The sequence below is a fragment of the Cylas formicarius genome, unplaced genomic scaffold (assembly GCF_029955315.1).
Source record: "Cylas formicarius isolate icCylForm1 unplaced genomic scaffold, icCylForm1.1 PGA_scaffold_3__17_contigs__length_32017465, whole genome shotgun sequence".
In the NCBI taxonomy this organism is placed as follows: domain Eukaryota; kingdom Metazoa; phylum Arthropoda; class Insecta; order Coleoptera; family Brentidae; genus Cylas; species Cylas formicarius.
Window position 1 is genome coordinate 11341352 of NW_026844326.1, and position 22061 is coordinate 11363412.

The window sequence follows — 22061 nt, forward strand, 5'->3', positions numbered from 1 at the left end:
ATATATATATATATATATATATATATATATATATATATCTGTAGCTACTGTAAGTTTTGGTTAGTAAAAACGTTAAACGTCGACAGAGAAGCCAGCAGACCTAAATTTGTTTATAATAAATTATATACAGGGTGAGCAATTTAGGCTGTTTTTCTTAACAGCAAAAATGATTATTTTCAAAAATGTCCAATGTATATAATTGTTCAACGCATGTTATATATCTAAACTAATAATAATAATAATAATAATAATAATAATAATAATAATAATAATAATATTTGGAAACGACTGTGGGTCACACATGCGTACCTAGCCGAGCATTTCTCCAAAATAGTGTCTGATCCAGAGTTACTACCGTCATTCTTTACAACAGCCATAACTCATCTTATCCCTAAGGACACAACGAAAATCAATGATCCGTCCAAGTACAGACCAATAGCATGCCTCCCCACTATATACAAAATACTCACGGCATGCATCTCTAACAAAATCTACAACCACCTAGACAGAAATAGTTTGATCGCTGAAGAACAGAAAGGGTGCATTAGAAAAGCGTATGGCTGTAAAGAACAACTAGTCATCGACTCAGTCATATCAAACCAGGCAATAAAAAGCAATAGAATTATTCACATGGCTTACATCGACTATCAAAAAGCATTTGACTCTGTGCCACATTCCTGGTTGAAATATGTACTGAAACTCTATGGTATCCACCCCCAAATACTGACGTTTCTTGGTCTTTGCATGAAAAAGTGGAATACTGACCTAACACCCCACCATCAAGGGAAGTCGCTGATTGTACCGAGGATGAGGATTAAAAAAGGAATTTTCCAGGGCGACAGTCTGAGCGCTTTATGGTTCGTCATGTCAATAAACCCTCTCAGCCTGCTTCTGAATAACAGCCGATACGGCTTCGAATTAAAGACTCCTAATAGATCCCATAGGTTAAGCCACTTGCTCTATATGGATGATCTCAAACTTTACGCATCTTCAAAACAACAACTTTCAAGTATGATCCGGATAGTGGAAATGTTTAGCACGGATATCCGAATGAAGTTTGGTTTGGATAAATGTAGAACTATCCATATAAACAAGGGAAAGTTTTCTAACGTGGTGAACATACAAGAATCAGAGATTCAAAACATGCAAGAGACGGATCTTTACAAGTATCTTGGAATTGAGCAGGCGCGAAATATTGATCATGTTGGCACTCGAGAAAAACTCGAGTAGATAGTGTACGAAAGAACGCGCAAAATAGCCAACAGTTGTATAAATGGTCGAAATATGAGCAAGGCACTTAATACCTTTGTTATTCCAGTACTGACCTACTCTTTCGGCATTATAAAATGGTCAAAAACCAGCATCAAGCTAATAGAAAGCAAAATGCGTTCAATATATAGAAAACACGGTCACCTCCATCCCAACTCGTGCCGTGAGAGATGGACTCTTCCAAGAAGTGAAGGGGGAAGAGGAGTAATACACCTACTCAATATGCACAATAAACATGTGAACAAGCTACGAGAGTATTTCTACAATAAAGATGCTGCACTACATAAAACCGTAATAGAGGCAGATAAAAAATACACTCCATTAAACATGGCAGATAGAAACGCAGTATTTCAAATTGAAATAAACGATGAAATCTTGCATCAATGGGCTCAGAAGGCGGTCCACGGCGGGCATTTTTCCGACCTGCATCAGGAAGATGTTGACATTAAAGCGTCAAACAAATGGCTGAGCAACGGAGACTTGTACGCCGAGACCGAAGGCTACCTGCTGGCTATTCAGGATAGAGTACTACCAACAAGAAATTATAAAAAATATATCCTTAATACCCCTCACACAGAAGATAAGTGCAGAAGATGTGGCCAAAATGGAGAAACTATTGAACACATACTAAACGTTTGTTCAACTTTAGCACCCACAAAATACACAATAAGGCACGATAATGTAGCAAAAATAGTTCACCAAAACCTTGCAGTTAAACATCACCTTCTTGAACAAAAGTGTCCTTACTTTAAATATTCACCTGAAGCTGTTCTGGAGTCAAATACCCATAAACTGATGTGGAACAGATCTATCATAACAGACAAAGCAATTCAACATAATAGGCCAGATATAATACTCACTATTAAAAATGAAATGATAACCTACTTAATCGATATCGCAGTACCTTGGAACAGAAATCTTTCAAATACTCACAACCGTAAAATACAAAAATACTCTGAGCTTGCTAGCGAGATCAAAAGAGTTTGGCGCCAACGGGAGGTTCATACAATACCAGTGGTCCTATCTTCTACAGGACTAATACCCAAAAAACTTCATAAGTCACTTCAGTCTCTCGGCCTTCAACAATATCTCTATATGGAACTACAAAAAGCCAGCATACTACAGACTTGCCACCTGGTCAGAAATTTCTTACAGTAGGAGGAGTATTTGTCTCAGACCGTACCTTCTTACTAAAAATAAAAACCGACAAAGTCGAGCTAAGGAATATAATAATAATAATAATAATAATAATAATAATAATAATAATAATAATAATAATAATAATAATAATAATAATAATGATAATAATAATAATAATAATAACAATAATAAATCCTGTTATTACCAATTATTGTGAATAATAATAATCAAATAACTATGTAAAAAGTATTTTTTCATAACCCTTACAGTTTAGCAACATCTCTTACAGACAGCGCATTAGGTAGAAATGGAAACCATAAACACTTTAAACATATTAATAATCAAATGAACTTACGGAGGCAAATTGCAACAAAGGTTGAAAAAATTATATGCTAACGACGAAGAATGAACCGGTATTAGAAAGTTAAACATAAATATAAAAATAAAAAAAATAATAAATTAGAATTAAAATTAAAAGTGGATTACTAAAATTATAAAGGTAATTCAAATCAATGAACTTAGATGCAGGCAATGTAGCTTTAAATTTTCTAGAAAAATAAATAAATACAAAACAACTGATCCACAAAGCAACTTGTACGAAGTATTATCTTTTATGTTTTAGTCATTCTCAAGAGGCAGAAGAGTTTTGGAAAACAACAATCTCCAATTCCAAATTTAAGGTTCGGTAAGCTATGGCACCATTTCATTAAGGTATCGAATAAGATAAATAAAATATATTTATTTTAAATTACTAATAACAATAATTCTAAACCAAAAATTTAGTTTTTATTGCTATTGGTAACAACTGCCAGGGTCATACGACCAATACATTTATGTTAGGGTTTCTAAAACTTTTTCCTTGTTTAATTACAAATGTAAGGGACCACTTTCCGTGAACCTGGTTAATTTTGATATACTGATACTTCGATCAAAAGTTAAGGAATTTTAATACAGAATATTTGAAACTGAAAGAATGTGGGTGGAGAGACGAAATTTTTAAAGGAATTGATACCCGGGCATTAACGATTGCGTTAACCTATTTTCGCTACGGTTTATCCCGTTTTGTCAAAGCTCTAAATCATTTAATCCCTCTTTTTCGCGACCCCTTTGTTTTTAAAACTCGAAAAATATGTCACCGCGTAATAAATCGCCGCTATTTATCGGGAAGAACCCGGGTAACGAAAAAATACGTCGAAAAACAATATTTTTCCGAATCTCTGCACTGACGGAACGTCATAAACAAAAAAACACAATAACCCGCCGCCGGGGGTGTAAAAAAACATCCTAAGTGAGCTTTATCGATCTATGAGGATCTTTATTTACTTAGGGGAAGTTGTTTTCAATATAGCCTTTAGTTGTTGGTACGTAAACAAAACAATAAAACTGGTGCCTGTGTCGTCTGTCCCTTTTACACGCCCATCAAGACCATTTCTCTTGTTTCATAACACAATTCTGATATGGCGTCTAGCAGCGGGACGTTTCGCTCAAAATGAATGGTTTGTGCTCGAAAAATTTATTGAACATATGTACGGGGTGTTCCGCATTAGTATGTCAATACTGAATCATTTCAATGAAATAATTTTTTTTTATTATTCCGGATATCCTTGTAAAATTTGGTAAGTACACTCTGTGAGATATTTTCGACATGTTTTTTTAGCTGAATAATGCCCTTATTTCGTTTATTGATAGCGGCGTTCCGACAGTTTTGTTGGAACAATAAATAAAATAATAATTATATAAGTTATAATAATTATAAAAATATTCAGATAATTGAGACATTATTCTAAGATCAAATAAATAAAAACCTATTAGAAATGACAATAATATGAAAATAGAAACATTGTAGTAAATATTATTATTTATAAAAGACTATTACTCATAACACAACTTCCTTTGCAAAATTTAGTCATGTTCTCAGCTTTACATATTCTTCAATTCCTTTCACATATTCTTAACATTTACTCCATTTTTCACTGTATACTCTCTTTATTCCCCGTTGCAACAGGGTTTCAAAGTCCTGCCCTGCTACGAACCATTTTACTTACTGCCATACCACTTCTGTGGCGTTTAATTCACAGTGAATATGATGCGATTTCGTCGACAACAAATTTCGTACAAAGTGCAAAGTACAAATTAGTAGTAGCAGTAGCTCCTCAGAAATTGCTTTTAATTTAAGGTAAGTCAATGAATGATGCCATTTTTTCCCAAGAAATAGGTAGTAATTTGGTTACCCTTGACTACACTGACATTATTTTTTAAGGCCTATGGTGCGTAATAAAAAAAAACCGAAATGGGACTTCGCACCTTTAACAGACGCCATTGTTACTCCTTTATACCGTAATCGTTTGACTACCGGTAAGCAGAAACCAAACTATTGCATCCATTCGCGTTTGCAATCATCAGAAAATATCAAAGTCACGTTTCAAATGAAAATTGCCTATTAGGAATAACAATATACAAAAATGACACAAAAGTAAAGTAGGAGTGAGTGGAGCAATGAACTCGGCAGTAAGTAGGCGCAGCTGTCATTAGATGTTGCAAATCTTATTTAGCTATACTCGGCGCGACGAATCTCTCGCTGCTCGCATGAGATCGCTAGTTACGTAATATACTCTAAAATCGTCGAACAGAAACTTTTCTGGTGATCCATTTTTTTTTTATTAACAAAGTTTTTTTTTAATTATTGATTTTTATTTTACTGATTTTGCTTTTGTTTTTATAGAGAATTGATCCCAAAATGGCAGACATTTTCAAACTTCACCCAACTTTAAAGCGATCTAATAGTTTTACTTTTCAGTCAAATCTGTTAAAACTGTGTAAGGTGTGTTGTTAAGGTGTACTTTTAAAATATATATTTTTAATAATGCGCAAATATCACATTTTATTGTGAGTGTCAAACGAGCGGCGGTAAAATATCTGTTAAAATGGTCAACTAAAACGTTTTCGTAGACATTTAAAATACTCAACCAAAACAGTGGTGCTTAATTGAGAATGATTTTTTTGGAAGAAAATTGTATAAAAACGAAAACTTAATATACTCAATAAACTTACCAAAATCCACCTATCAAAAATTAGTAGATAAATCTTAACCTATTTATCTCACTTAACTTAAATCAACTGCAAGTAAAGCATCTAATTGATGCCGTTGTTCCTTAATAGCCTAAATATCTCAATCTAGACCAGATTATTATTGAAGACCATTTTGGCTTCCGCATAATTCACTCAAAATTGATAAGAAACCTTTATAATAATAATACGTAGTAATAGAACGAAGAAGAAACAGTTTCTATAAAAAAAACTACACGGATTGTCAATTGGTAGAATCTTAGTATAACTCTCTCTCACACTGTCATACTTCTTCATCCATTGTGTCCTATATGCGCATTGGCTGACATTGATCACGTGATACACAATGGACAACCGTAATAATTGGAGTTAATTTATTTATTGAGATTCCCATATGTTGGACATTTTCGATTTCCTAAATTATAGCTAATTCAAGGATTTAATGGTTTTGTTCTCATTTCGTAGAAAGACATTTGAGATATTTGATATATTCAGAAGTGCCCCAGAGGTTCGATTAGGAAATCTCTGTCTTCCCCATTGCCACACATTACCACCCTTTAGTTGTCTCATTTTTGTCTCAAGTTTTATTATTGTGTTTTAACCTACGGAAAGTAGAAATATCTATAGTTTTTTCGGTATTGTATCCTGTATAATTTACTTGCAGAATTTTGCAAAGAAGCTGTAGCTAAAACCAGATTTTTTTTATTAACAATTTGTTTTTAATTATTGATTTTGCTTTTGTTTTATAGAGAATTGATCCCAAAATGGCAGACACTTTCAAACTTTACCAAACTTTGAAACGATGTAATAGTTTTACTTTTCTGTCAAAACTGTCAAAAACTTTGTAAAGTATCGATATCGATGGATATTTTTACCTCGAGCGTCTTATTATTAGTCATTGCTAGTCGCAATTGTTGACACTTGTTAAAGTGAACCTTTCCATAAAATATGTATTTTTAAGAATGCGCAAATATCACATTGTATTGTGAGTGTCAAAGCTGCGGTAAAATATCTGTTAAAATGGTCAGCTTTTGTAGACATTTAAAAGCTCAACCAAATCAGTGGTGCTTAATTTCAAATATATTATTTATATAAATAAGTTGAGCCAAATATAGACAAGTAGCTGTAATTTTTTGGTTGTCGTATCTAGCAATATATGTTCCACATTAAAGTAGACTAAAAATTGAGAAATAACGTCAACCATTATGCGATTAGACATGATGCATTAATTAGTTTGTTGCACGAGTAATTTTGTATACAGCTCAAAACGCTTTTCCTACATATGAGCTGTATTGAGCATTTTTAATCTTCCGTATAACCGCATGGTCGTTAATTCATCAAAAATTTTAATGGCAATTGTACTCTAGAAGGTCAACCGGTGCCCCAGAAAATTATATTGCGAAATTGAAGACTCGATGTGCCGAGTATAGACACTTTTTGTCCTACGAGAGCTAATAAGTTGCGTCTAATGAGACAGTCTCTGTCCCTCTCTCCATTGCAGATGTTTAAATTGTGCATAAATTCGTGAAAACAATGCCAAAGGAAAAGTTCACCGAGCTGGAATCGAACAAATTGGCTTTTCTTTTAGGTTCTACATCCGAGAGGGATACGTACTTGGCTAATTGCTTGTTGGCGAGATTTTTTTTCGCCTAACCACTTCCGACAGCTCGTCACTTTCGGAGGAAGTGGAACGAGATTATTTGTTAAAGGTCATTTTAACAAAAAATCGCCATTAAACGCTGGTCGTTGTCATACGCTTTGTAATAAACAAAATCAAAATAAACAACAACCTCCAACAAAATGAACACTTACAAAAAATCCAAACAATTTGCGGGCGCTTTTATTAAGGAATTTGACTTAGTCGGCGCGACCTTGTAATTGGATATAGGTTAATGTCAAATCAACTATAAATAAGCAAAGAAAAGTGATAAATAACTTTTTTCTCAAGTTAAATAACATTTTGAAATAACCAATATGTTTACACAATAATAGAAAATTATTAACTTCAGTGACTCTGAAGATTGTGCAAAAAATAAATGACGTTTCATATGAACAGAAGTCTAGATTTAAAGTTCTAAACAAATATGTGTGATAATGATATAACTTCAATACGCTCCTAGAAGTAGAGCATTAAAGTGAAGTACCTGGAATGTTTGTATACTTTGCTGAACTTGTGTTCTATTACATTGATAGTGGAAACTCCAAATGCTTACAGCTCGATCTATATTTCATTCTGTGAGATTTATTTGCAAAATATTACATATTTTAAACAAAAATTCCATATAAAACCTCGTTGTAATAGGTTTAACCAAATACCGACAAGCTGATAAACCTGTTCGTTTTAGTTCTAGTATATTAAATAAGAGGAAGGATCCCCATCTATCTGTTCAAAACTCCCGCTTAGAACTTATTTTCAGAAATTTTATTCTTATTTAAAATTGTCTGCGCCAGTAGCCAACAACACAGCCCAAAATTAAAATCTTACCACATAGAGAGTAAAAATTAAAATAGAACCCGGAGAGACTATGCGCGTAGTTATTTTTCAATGACCTAAGCGTCTCTCTCTTTTGATGGGCGTGTCTGGTTAATTTACCCCCAAATATTATAATCGCGTTTAATTTTCTAATCGTTGTAATTTTACACAGGACTACACCCTCTACAAACTCGAGAAGTCAACACGCACGTGGAATAAGAAACCAGTTTCGAGTTGTTTAAATCGTAAAATGGACCTGTCAACCTTTCTTCCATGTTACCGTCTTCGCGTAAATAAAACGACTGACTTGCATAGGCGTGCAAAGATTATCTTTAAAATCTGGGAAAATGTTAACATTTTATCGATGTAAATTAACCAGCACACATAACCCTTATCATTTAATATGCATCATTTCCGACACAAAAGTGTATCTTTAAGAATCACGCCAAAAAATAAATTATTGTCTTACCTAAATAACAATAAATTATTTAAAAGTAGCATTTTTGCTTGCCAGCCATAAAATGAAAAGTTGCGAATATCCCCCGGCATTGAGGCTTTAGCAAATAATACTCGTGGTATAACATTACCTCTACCCTTTTGATGTTGAATTAAAGTTGCTTTACGACAGGAATGCCTATATCGATTACGCATTGTTTAGTAATTTTTACGATTTGTTTTGTGGCATCATACATTACAGTGAAAACTCATCCTCGAATGATGTAAACCTCAGTATCTGTACCACCAACGCCACAAAAGGATTATAGTTTTAGCGGATTTAACACGTTTTATATCCCCCGTTTGGTCTTAACGTGCTACGCCTATGAGCCCGTCGTGTGTACGTGCCTCTTCTATAAGTTGTATAAGTTGGATACCCGGGTCCAGGTAGTTCCATTTCCCTTATAAGTCACTAGAAACATGACACTTTTTCTTAGAACCTGTCGATCTTTTCTGGTTAGGGCAGACATTTTTAAAACTGCCTTCGGGCTCGGGGGGTTTCCTTCCATCATAAATCATGGAATCGGTCACCGGGCACGGAAAAAAGGTAAATTGAAAAAGTGAATTTAATATTGCAGTATAAATATACGACTCTTGAATTTCCTTTCAATTTCAGGACATGTATAATGAATCAAATCGGTGGATCGAAACACTCAAAAGTTGTTCATAAGATTTCAAAAATATTATGGTAAACTCCTATAAATGGATTTAATTTACAACATATTTTACAACGCTTAAAAATTTGATTAGCTTTTAATTACTTTTTGAGGTTTAATCGTTTAGAATATACGAATCCTTGAAACTTTATAATCTATATAAATTTTTTGTGCTAGATCCTAAAACATTTTTCATATCATAGAAATAAATGTCTGGTCTGTATGTAGTCCGTCACCATGTCTGAATTGATAAGGGTTTGAATCACAATCCAATGAAACTTCTTCTGGTTGGTCGATGAAAAGTGAGAATGATAATAGTAATAATAACAGGAATAATAATAATGTCAATGATAGTAATAATAATATTAATAATAATAATAACAAAACGTTTAATAATCCCTTTAGAGGAAATCACACCATTGTGTTAAACGGCGTTGGTCGCCTCAGCTTCCTGCAAGAAGACATGTATACAGGTGGTTGGAACCTCAAAAAAATATTTAACAATTTATGCTTTATTTACGATGGCCTATCGAAAACGTACCTTATAGCTTCACTCTCTGATATTTCAACATATTTTACAAAGCTTAAAAATTTGTATAGCTTTTAATTACTTTTTGAGGTTTAATCGTTTAGAAAATACGAATCCTTGAAACTTATAATCTATATAAATTTATTATACTAGATCCTAAAATATTTTTCATATCATAGAAGTAAATGTCTGATCTGTATGTAGTCCGTCACCATATCTGAATTCATAAGGATTTAAATCACAATCCAATGAAACTTCTTTTGGTTGGTCGATGAAACGTGAGAATGATAATAGTAATAATAATAATAATAATAATAATAATAATAATAATAATAATAATAATAATAATAATAATAATAATAATAACAAGACGTGTAATAATCCCGTTAGAGGAAATCACACCATTGTGTTAAATGCAATGCAAGAAGGTGGTTGGAACCTCAAAAACATATTTTAGCAACTTATTCTGCTTTAAAAATATAAAATAAGTGCTATAAGGCATGTAAATATGCAGAAGAAAATGGCGAAAATGAATAAGCGAATAAGGACAAAGTACAAGATATAATATGAACATTAAAATATTAAAATAATTATATTAATGTTATTATTGATAATACTGAAATAAACTAGCCTTCAGCTTACAATGTGCAGCAAGATGATGTAAAGTCGATAAGATTAAATATATTTAAATTAGCGACAACACAGTCTGAAAAACAAGGCTATGTATCTGGGACCGACCAATAACCTTATACATCTTTTAGAAGAGACATATTAAGTTTCTTCGTTGAATTCAGAAGATTAATATCAGACACGAGAGTTGGAGCTCCTAAATATGATTATATATATATATATATATATATATATATATATATATATATATATATATATATATATATATATATATATATATATATATATATATATATATATATATATATATATATATATATATATATATATATATATATATTCTCACGTATTGATTCACGGATGGAAAAATATGATGACACTATATTCCGGGATATCATCCGTTCGCTCGTTGAACTCCGACTGGAATCCTGCAAATCCTGCATCCGACTGGAATCCTGCAGACGTTTCGCCAAAATCTCACTTGGCATCTTCAATGCTCGCGCTCCGAAAACACTCTATATATATATATATATATATATATATATATATATATATATATATATATATATATATATATATATATATATATATATATATATATATATATATATATATATATATATATATATATATATATTATGTTCTCTGATATAATTTTGAGAGGTGAATGTGCCATCTTTTTTTCTGATCTAATGTTATCCAATATCACAAAAGAAAGTTTCGTCAGAGAAAAATAGCAATTTGCCTAAATCTTTTCAAAAATTATAAACATAAAAATATTATATAAAACATACAATTAAAAAAATACGTTACGTGAAAATACCAACAAAGTGTCAAAGTATGTCAGAGAATACAAACTTTTTTATTTTTAACTATTGTTCATATGATTTTCGTACTCAGACAGCCTATAAAGATTTAAAATATGTTTTGAATTTCTTTTGGTTTACGCCTATGGTTTCTGCAGGAAGCATACGTATGTTTGCCCGGAATGAGAAGGTGATGTTTTATAGCAATATTAATTAAATTTTTTTAACTCGAAGTTTTTTTATTTCTTGTCAAGTAAGAATGAATTTCAGATCTTTTCCTATTTCTTTTTATTTTCATGTGTATAAATTAATGGTTTAAATTAATAAATGTCTGCCAATGTTAATTTTTTTTAGTTCTTAGTTTCAAACTAAGTCCAACTAAATTTGTAAATTGCTTAAAAGAAGCAACACGCATGGAACAGATAGAAAATGAATCTCCCAGAAGGTAATGCTTAAAATAAAAAAACGTAAATTATATCTTTATTGTCGTTCAATGGGATCGTCTCGCTCGATTTATTTCGAGCTACGCGAATGAAAGAAAGTATCTCGTTCACGAGGACTACCCAAATCCGAAAAACCGCTTTTGCGGTTAAAGGGACCCTTTGTTTCGCCATTTATTATTTTTTTCAATTTAAACGAAAGCAATTCTTCCAAAACGTATATGGTTTATTATATCAGAATAAAGTAATCCCGAACCCCTATTCCTACCCGAACCGAGTCGGAGCTTATCAAATGCAAAAAAGTATATTTGTCCTTAATGCTGACTGTTACCTTATATATGTATATCCCTTTTTCTGTTCTTTGTGTCGATCTCCACCTGTCCGTTCCGTCTTAGGGGCGGTTTTTCGGTCGTGCCGCAACAAAGGCCGCAGAAATTTAGGGTTGCCGTAAGTTTCGCCCTTATTATGCGCATATATACAGGTGAAATAAATCAGTGGCGTTACATACTCTTGATGGTAAAGTAGCGGTCTTCGTAGCCACACATTGCCTAGAAGTATATTTTAGTTGGTGAACTAAATGCAGTCTAGAAAGTAAATTTAAACATTTTATTACATACTAACTATAACAATTGCAACATATCGGTATTTTTAAGGACTACATAAATTTTGGAAAACGCAGAAATGACTAGTATGAACAGCGCAATAAATATTACTTATACTGTCATTACCTTCAACTTTTTCGTGAAAATTTTGAACTAATTTAAAAAACATTCGATTAATACTTAATTAATACTGCAGCACTACAGTCATTTGTTCGAAAGCAATTGTGTATTGGGAAGTGCGTGGTATATACTATTAATTCCTAAGAAAAGGGTAGTAGTTGAATTCACAAGCCAACCTCAGATGGGTTGTATCAAAATAGACCGAGATAATATAAGCAAAAATTGTCACACAAAATTTCTAGGTACAGAACTTGACCGTCAACTAAGGTGGTTCAGTCAAACAGGTTATGTCCCAAAAAAAAACTAATAGTTCATATTTTGCTATATGAACAATGGTCATTGTCCTTAAATGCCCCTTCTCATGAGTAGTATACTGGAAAAATAGCTCTTGCAATAAAAAATCACTTCCTGCTGAGAATATTTTTTTACGTCTTTACTGACAACAAATATTTTTTAAAACCCGTGTGAATACCAAGATCATATGAACAACCAAAAAATTGTATTCTGTGGCACATTTAGGCGTTTTATTTGTTGGTCTTTTCATGTAATATTTTTTTATTACTTTGTTTCGTATAATGTTTTTGCAATTTATTATATTACTAAATTACTATTTTCTCTGGGGGGCGTAAATGTCTGCTCTTCTCTACTTTTCGTGAAAAAAAAAAAAACTAAAGAGAAACCAAACTTTGAATTTCTTTCAAACAACATATCATTTATTTGCTCTTTAATAAACCAGCATGTTGATGTACAGAGTGGCCCAATGCTAAGAATAATAAACATATGTCTTAACTTGATTGGTTTGCGAGATACAGGGGGTCAAATTTTTATAAAAAGTCTCTTTTGATTATTTATTCGAAAACCTTTGTTCTGATTGTAATAAAATTTGATATTTTCATTTAATTTTCATTTAATATAATTTTAAAAAGTATTAATTCACAGACGGTAAAATAATTGATAATCAGGAAAAATTGTACACCACTACTACTTGTATTTTTAATAGTTGTTTAAGATTATGCAATTAAAAGTACATTTTTTGTTTCTTCAATTTATTTCGTAACATGCTTTGTTTTTGCTTGGACGCCGTTCTTATTTATTTTTTTAAAAAACGAAACGCCTTACGAAAAAACTAGAAAATGCATAAAAGTGTATTTTAAATAGCTTAATTTAAAAATGTATATACAAACAGTACCGTTCAACGAATTTTCCATTAAATATCAATTAGATGACGCGACTGGGATTGATGCTTTTATTCTAATTGCCTTAAAAGAAGTCCTTTATTGCCGCAAATTAGCATACCAATTTTTTTTTTAAATAATTAATTAAAAAATATATATAAAAACGTTGACACCCTTTATTTAAAAAAAAAACAATTTAGAACATATGCTTATGGGAAAAAAGTCTTTTTTACCTGAAAAAACCCGATCTTAGACGTTTGGCGGTTTAAACCTGGGCCACCCTGTATATAGTATCATCACCATCAGCAACAATAGAATAGAAAAAAAAGATTTATAATTTGATTTTTACTGAAGACCCTGATGATGATATATTATAGATTCAATAAACCGTTAATTAAATTTGTGGTGACCTTTTTTAACAAAAAACAGAGTTTTGACGAAATTTATTATTAAATATATGGTTTTTTATTTATATGAAATTGGTCACTTAACTTAGGCTGTCATTTTTATGCAGTATTAAGGTGAGGAATCTATAGACCACACACACTGCGGATAAACAGTGTATGTACCGGGTGTTTATGGCCAAATCTGCATCGAATATCTACAAAAGCAAATCGTCCGAAAATAAATTATCGACGGCGCCCTTAAAAGCCTTAAACGGAAAGAGTCGTCTAGCGATACAAAAGGTAGTTTTAACGCACTAATTTACACATTCTGTATTTATAAAATATATCAATTTACCAACAACACTAAAAATGCTAAAATTAAAATGAAACATGACGGGTGAATCTGATGCTGCGGCGCGGCGGGAACGTTTTCAATTACTTCCCCGTAGTACCCTCTGCCCCATTTTAATCAAGAAGATCGGAATGGGAGAAACGATAGAAACGAGATAAGGTAACCCGAAACTTGTTTTACAGTAATATAACTTCCCTGCGCCCCGCCACAAGCATCCACCCTATTGCTTTCTTTACCTACGAACTTAAAAGGTCTTTGTGTGCTGAGAAGGTTCGAGGACGCAAGCAAATTCAGCTTGTTTCATTTTAAGGGAAACCGAACTGGAAAATGTTTTGTAGAACTTTCTTTTACATTCTGAGCCCATTTGATTAGTATTCAGTCATAGAACATTTTCCATTTGTTAATTACCAAATAATATCCCTACATAGATATCATCTCTTTCTTGAACCACTATTAGAGTACTTAGTGTTACCCCTTTTCCTTAATTTACATTTTAGAAAAAAAAATCAAAAAGTTGTAGGGTTTAATATTACATTTAATAGTACAATACTTAATTTTATAGAAGGTGTGAAAAAAAAATGTTATAACAAAGTTATAAATTTTTTAAATTGGGAGCCCTGTATATTATTTCATTAAAAGAAAGGTCCTTTACATCACTTAGATGATCTATTACGTAATTATTTTAACATTATGAACATTGGTGGGAGTATACATGAGTTGCTAGTGCACTTTTGAAAAATATTTTCAAATATATAGGGTGAGTCATGTAATCATGTCAAATAAAACACTTTGTATATCATTGCATTTTCGATTCAAAATAAAATTCTAAACAATTACGATATAACGATATAAAGCGAACAACAGTTTCTCAGATATTTCATTATTTTCCTTTTTTCGCTTATTTCAAAAAAACGCAAATATAAACCTTAAGTTATTGATTAGATATATTGTCGTAAATGCATTTTCCTAATCACACACTTGATACCATGTTTTTAACTTATTTAAAGCTACAGTGTATACAAATCTATATTATTGATTTTATTCCTAATTGTTTCTTTCTTGTCATCTATTTTTAAAATAAATGTGATTTTTAAATATCCGATCTGAGCTTACACAGTTGTATATGTTGGATAAGTATTATTTAAATATTCTGTCACTCTTGGAAAGCGCGCCATTAATTTCCGCTAATTTTCGATATCTTCCCTTAACATTCGTAAATAGAGTTCTCAAATCTCCATCGAGTTATAAAAAGTGGGTCCGATAATTTGCTTAACTCGCAAATATTTTTCCGAATTTTGTACCGACCCGTGTTAGTTTTTTTATTGAACCTTCTTGCTGTGGTGAAAGTGGATTTGTCCATTCATAAAAGCCGTGAATCATTATCCAAGATTTGGTAAATTTAAAATGTAAATCGATAACACCTTCACGTATTTGGCTAAACAGGCTGTTGAAGAACCCTGCATAAATAATACAAAAGGATATTTAATTCCTCATGAAGATTTAAAACGCAATGCCTAGTTTTACTCTTTAAAGTCTCGTTTCTTTGGATAAATTTCCTTGAGTCTCATTTTACATGGCATGTGCCCTCTTTCTTAGTGTATTTTTATCATTTTTTATACGACGATCATTCGAATTTTTCGTCAAGTGAAAACATTGTTATAATTATTCTGGCCTTAATGTAAAACGTAACTGTAAAATCTTATATATTTTTGAAATCAGCGTGAAGCATAAAAATTAAAAAAAATATATTGATTTATTATGCTTTTTTAGTACATCTTGTATATAAAAAGGCAAGGAGACCCCGTATCATCTGCTCACCGGGTGCCCTGCTTTGACATGGGCAAGATTGGGAGTCTTCGGAACGGCCCTGATCGATCCGGACTCAGTGCACGGTATTGGGCTAAAGGAGTTGCTGACCTTCTATAGGAGGGGCGGCATTCTGGACGCCCTCTAGAGCGGCCTGGGGGCACAACGGGCCCATCTGGTGGCCTAAGTGCTTGGTCGCCCGCGAGGGCGCCCCCCTTTAATACCAATACCAATACCAATATAAAAAGGCACGTAATATTAAATACAAACATTAAACCCTACAACCTTTGTATGTTTTTTTGTCTAAAATGTATAATTAAAAAGTTAGTTATTATTTACAATTACTTCAAGTTGCTAATTTAAGAAAAAATATGCGAGGTAAAACTGGTCCTTACTGGTTCAAAATGTTTTTTTTTTATTTTGCTTGTTATGTTATCATTACTTATTAAATATTATATCTTAATGCTTACATTTTAAATACTTAATTGTTAACAGCTTACAATTTCAGCAATGTTCAGTAGTTCTAAACAAAATGGCTAGTGAAAAAAATAGCTGACAACCATAAACACACCGTAATAGGCAATTTTATTACACTCCATGTGATTTATTCAAGTGACTTATATCTTGGTACTCTGTGTAGTGCCGTTAATAAATCATTAAAAAAAAGAGGCTATGTAGGCAGGCTAAGTACTTAATTGACTACAATTTAGAAAAGAAACAGATATTTATCGTTACACGTATAATGGCGCTAATAACAAATCTAAATGAAACTTCTGCGGTCAAGATAATTGTCTGCCTGTACCAGATAGAATCTTGTGGTTATTTTCCACTGCGGGTTTTGAGCGGTCTATTTTTAAACGGTGTAAACCGAGTGAATAAACAGATCGTCTTTATGGTGGACCGATTAAGTTTAAATAAGAAATTTGTGGTTGTTATACAACTACCGATATATCGATAAGTATAATATTTACTCCTCCGTGCGTAGCACAGGAATGAACTGTCTACTAAAACGTTTGCAAGCATGGAGGAGGAGATATATTAAATTATGAATGAAGGCAATTTTAATTTGTATTAATAAATAATTTAGAATGATATTACTTAATGTTTGTTTGAATGTCATTGACCAGAGGTGGCCAGGTTCCTTGATAGAGTCATTAAATAAAAGTACACAATTTGTATATTGAATTTATATATTTAAAAAAATTAATTTATTTTATTTCTCTTAATAATTCTTCAAAATTCGTTGAATAATTTGGTTACAGCGCTTCTCAGTAATTCCTTGAGATGGTGGTTACTTAATACTGATCGGTGTTGGAATTCACAGACTTTAAAGTACGTTGTTTCGAATATTGAAATTATTCGACAAACAACCTTGTTCAGTAATCGGCGTCAATTGTAGAGCTTCATCTTCTTGCATCTCTATTAAATTCTGATTTTCCAGATGTAATTTATGGTATTTATGGTCATAATTATATCGGAAATAAAAAATTCACCCCAAATTATGTTGAATCAGAAAAAAATCAAGGGACTATTTAAAATATTTTGCTTCTAGAAATTCATTTTGCAATTCCGTCAATACTCCTTCTGGCTTTTTCATACCCTAAGTTTTTCTTGTTTGACATTCAAAAAAAGTTTTGTTCAAGGAAAATGAAAAAATATTTTATTTTTAATGTTCTTTTGAAAAAGTCGTAATTTAGTTTGAAATTGTCTTCCTCGTTTTCATCACAGCAGTCAAATAAATTATTTTCGTCTTCGTCTAATTATAAACACTTTTTAAATGGTGGTGAACCAAACACCTCATGTATTAAGATTTAAAAATAAATTTTTTGCGTTTTTTAATATATTTATCAGTTTCCTTTGTTAAGAATATTATTTTTTTGCAGATAAACAAACACACAATGCAGAAAAATCTAAGACTCACAGTCATACATTTTACTATTAATATTGAACAGATTCGAGCTGTCCTCATCCTCAGACTAATGACTAGAAAGAAACGTTACTTTTGGTCAGTTTTCGTACACCTACTCAAAACAAAAAAAATACATATCCTTATCTTCAGAGTAATAAACTACAAAAATGAAATTAAGAACTTTTCATACTTATTTCTTTTGGTTATCGCTGTCACCACTAATTGTCATTACAGTAAAATTTGCGACTGCGGGTGTTCGAAGCGTTATCTGCATCCTGTTTGATCTATACCTATATCACGAATAGATTCTTAAGTTTAATTCCGTTAAAACAAAATCCAATAGAATGCAGAATAGATTTACCAACCTGTCATATTCAAACCTTCTCCATTTAACTAAAACTTTACAAAAAAGCAGCTCAAGCTGATCAAATAAACCTTTTTACATGACCAGACATTTTTCGGTTTTGTAGACCTGGCTCTAAAAATCTGTTTACTCCAATGAAAACCTTTTTTCTGATTTATCGAGAGTTTTTTTTCATTTTTATGAAAAATCAAGGAAAATAATTATTACAATTTCGCGTGGGTTTAAAATCAACACCACCATGGCCAAGATGTTTCTCGCAATTCAGGTACTTTAATTTAATCTAATAATTTTAAACAAGTCGTCTTTGTTCATTTCCGATACATAAAATACCAAAAACTATATTTAGACACCCAATCGTTTTACAGCTCTTACGACGTACCTACAATATATGTTTACCACTTTAAATTTAGTTGTCATAACTTGATCTGTTTTATTTGTTAACTTTACCCAACGGGGCATATGTTAACTATCATAATGAGCAGTTCAAATAAATCTAATCTAATGGTGTTTGTGCTCCAGTTCGTCGAGTTTAGTTTAGATGGATGCCCCCTCGCATACCCTTAATCGCATTTTATACTTATCCCAAGCAAAAAGGTACAAAGAAAACTGATTTTAAATCCGAAAAATATGTATAACCAAACAATACCTTGATTTAACAAGATTAGTTTATAGTGCTTGGTTTTATGTTTTTTTTTTTGGTTGGCTGTTTAAAAATAAGCTTTTTATTATATCCTCGATAAATTTTTGAAACCTTTCAGGAAGTCTTACTTCACACATATTTTTAATGTGCTTAATTTTTTATATTATGCTTTCTCCCGTTTATTTATTTATTTTTTATTTAAGTGGTATTTAGTGGTACCTTCTGATGCTAGCGGTAATTAAATGTACTCAGATCTAGTGCTGAAATCCTCCATCGTGTTAAACGGTTTTGCGCATCCAGTCAAATTGTAGCCCATGAAAATGGCCTTCAACTACCACGGAGAGTAGTGGTTTCGTAAAAAGATTTCAAGGTTAAAACCAGATCTTCATTCGCCTACTGAAAACCCTATTTGGACGACTGACGCAAGCCCGCGACGGCTTCGCAATGAATTCTCCATTAGTGCTATATTATCTGTTATATAATAAACCAATCTAGGAAATAAATTAATCAAATGAAAAGATGTCTGCACAATTTCTCATTTGGTTGTGCTAGTTCGATCCCCTGATAACTTTTTATTAGAAATGAAAATATGTCTTTTTCTATAACAGCAAGGACAACGAACGTCGTATTGTTTATCGCACAATCACAAAATTGAACAAACATGACTTTGTTAGTGCCCGAAGGAGAGATAAATAAGGGCTGGTGTATCAGATTCTAACCCAAGTTTTACTTACACGACGAAAATAATTACTTACAATTTAATATGCTTTAATACGAGTTTAAATTGATTATTTTTCGAGATTGGGTACGAAGTCTAGCTCAAATTCTCCGTTTTAGCTCACCCCACAAATGTTCGATCGGATTGAGATCGGAACTGCATGCTGGTCACTCCATGACTCGAAAACCGACTTAATGTAATCTTGCACGATCCTTGCTAGTATTGTCATGCATAAAAATGAATTCTTTTCCAATGTAGTCGACGTATGGTACCACGTGATATGATAAAATATCTTCGCACCTGTTAAACTTCCTGCCTCTTGACCACGGCCGCCCCTACGGATGAAAACAGGATCGGTTCTTGCGTACGTAGAAATTGCACACCATATCATACAGGAACCGCCTCCATAAGGGGTCCGCTCTTCATTGCAGCATTAGGCAAATCGCCCTCCCGGTCCTGTTTTTTTTCGTCGGTTACTACCAAAAAGGCATATTCTGATCTCATATGAGAACAGAACAGACCCCTATTGGTCCAATGTCAAACTTCATGGATCTCTTGTTGCACTTGAACCGCATTAAGGTGATGATTTCTTGTTATTGATAACACCATATAGCGGTCATGACGAGTCGTTGTATTTCGCTTTCTGCCTGTTGCAGGGCGCCGAGAGAAGCATCCAGTTTCATCATGCAGTTAGAACTGCTGCGCGTGTCATATCCAATTGTCGAGCAACAGCTCGCTGGCGAAGTCCACTTTCGATTAAAGCGATAACTTCAGAGGCTTTCTGTGATACTATCCAAATGGTTGAAAAACGAATAATGTTAAAATTCCAGTTGCAAGGGTGATTGATTCAAGTCTATAACAAGTTTGTTACTATCACTGTAGCTACTTGAACTTGAACTGAACACGTTCCATTTGATTAACCGTAGCTATAAACCCGTAGCATTTAAAAAATCAACACTCTTGACAAATTTAAACTCGTACTAAAGAATATTAAATTGTCTTCCGAATAGCATGTTTCTTTTTTGGATCAGATTAATAGTTTAAAGAAAAAAAAATTAAAAAATTAAAAAAAAATTACAGTGGGACGATTTCTACGCCCCCAAGTTTATAACTAATTTGATATGATTTATATATCTGAGCATCTTCTACCATAATGCCGAAAAAAAATTATATATTACACAAACAATCACTGCGCTATTGCGCATATTAAGCTTAACCAAAGGATGAGCGGAAATGCCTATAGCATCATTACTTTTCCAAAGCAATTTTTATTCGCTAACCAAAATGAAAAACTGTTGACCGTCTTCAACTTTATATACGTGACATTCTATTCGAACTGAATATTTCGAACCGCAGCCGCTGTAAAATTCATCAAGGAATTAATCTTAAAAAAAACCAACAACCGCCATACATTTTTTATTCATTTTTTTTTTCTGTTTCTGGTCGTTTACTTGTTTACACGGGTTAAGTGTGACGCCCTGCCAAGATAAATTTCCGGTCTTTAATTAGACCAGATTTAACCTATTTATTCGAAACATATAATAATGTACATAATTTATTTTGACAAAGTACTGAAATCCGCACACGGTGAAATTTCTGATTTATTTTTCAGATTTTAATATTAAACAGCGTTCCTTTTCTTGATTTCGTTTACTTTCGTTGAAGTTTTTATTATACGACCTGTTCCATTAACAAATATGTAAAATGCCTCGCTGGAGAATTCTAGTCTGGAAAGGTGTATTTTACGAGATCGATTAAAACCAATAATCAATCAATGGTTGTAACCGTTTAATGTACAAGCTGACTCGTTTATCGTGGATCTTATTTTACCTCAGAAAATATACGAGATAACGGAAAACTTTAATACAACACAATATACGGGTCTGGTATATTTTAAAAATGGTGTCAGGTATATAGGTTTTCGAGTTTGGCTCTATTGAACTAAAATATTTCGACAAAACAAAACATCGTTATCTTAAATTGCATTCACTAAATTTCGTGTCTATTATTTTTGCTTAATACTTTCTATACTCTATCTAGTGCAGTTTTCGAACATGGTAAACAGGGTAAATTGTAGAGTGCGAGAACTTCGTAAATTAGACATAAAGAACGCGGGGTAGTTTAAAATTTGCGATCCTGACCTAACACAAAAACGCTAACTTATTTTCTGAAATCTGAAAGAAAATCTCTTCTAAAATAGAATAGAATACTTTATAGACAAGTAGTAAGGTTTTAGCAATAATTCTAAAAATCAGTGGTGATTTTTAGGCAATTTTGAAGTTTTCAAAATGACACTTCTCACTCAATTTTTACTTAAAATAAGGCAAATCGCGGTTTTAATGCAATTTTTAATTATCTTTTGATAAAATATTGTTATGTAGCGATTCAATTTTTTAATTGTTTCCCATCGCAACCGTGGAAAATGCCAAATGAACTCTTACGTCAAATACGACGATGATATCCCGCAATATTTTTTTACTTATAT

At 32.3% G+C, this 22061-nt stretch overlaps 1 protein-coding gene across 1 annotated transcript; it reads left to right on the top strand.

The window, feature by feature from the left end:
* The first annotated feature begins 1491 nt into the window (after window positions 1–1491).
* On the top strand, window positions 1492–20344 carry LOC132699669 (uncharacterized). Its single transcript, XM_060666513.1, has 3 exons — window positions 1492–2423; window positions 3032–3094; window positions 20233–20344. Exons 1-3 carry the CDS (start codon window positions 1492–1494, stop codon window positions 20342–20344), a joined length of 1107 nt encoding a protein of 368 aa, XP_060522496.1.
* The last annotated feature ends 1717 nt before the right edge of the window (window positions 20345–22061 follow it).

Excerpts from the sequence above, each read along its gene's own strand:
- LOC132699669 (XM_060666513.1), top strand. The coding sequence starts at position 1,492 with ATGCACAATAAACATGTGAACAAGCTACGAGAGTATTTCTACAATAAA. Across the intron at positions 2,424-3,031 it reads CTGGTCAGAAATTTCTTACA|TCATTCTCAAGAGGCAGAAG; the intron begins GTAGGAGGAGTA and ends TTTATGTTTTAG. Across the intron at positions 3,095-20,232 it reads AATTCCAAATTTAAGGTTCG|GGCGCCGAGAGAAGCATCCA; the intron begins GTAAGCTATGGC and ends TGCCTGTTGCAG.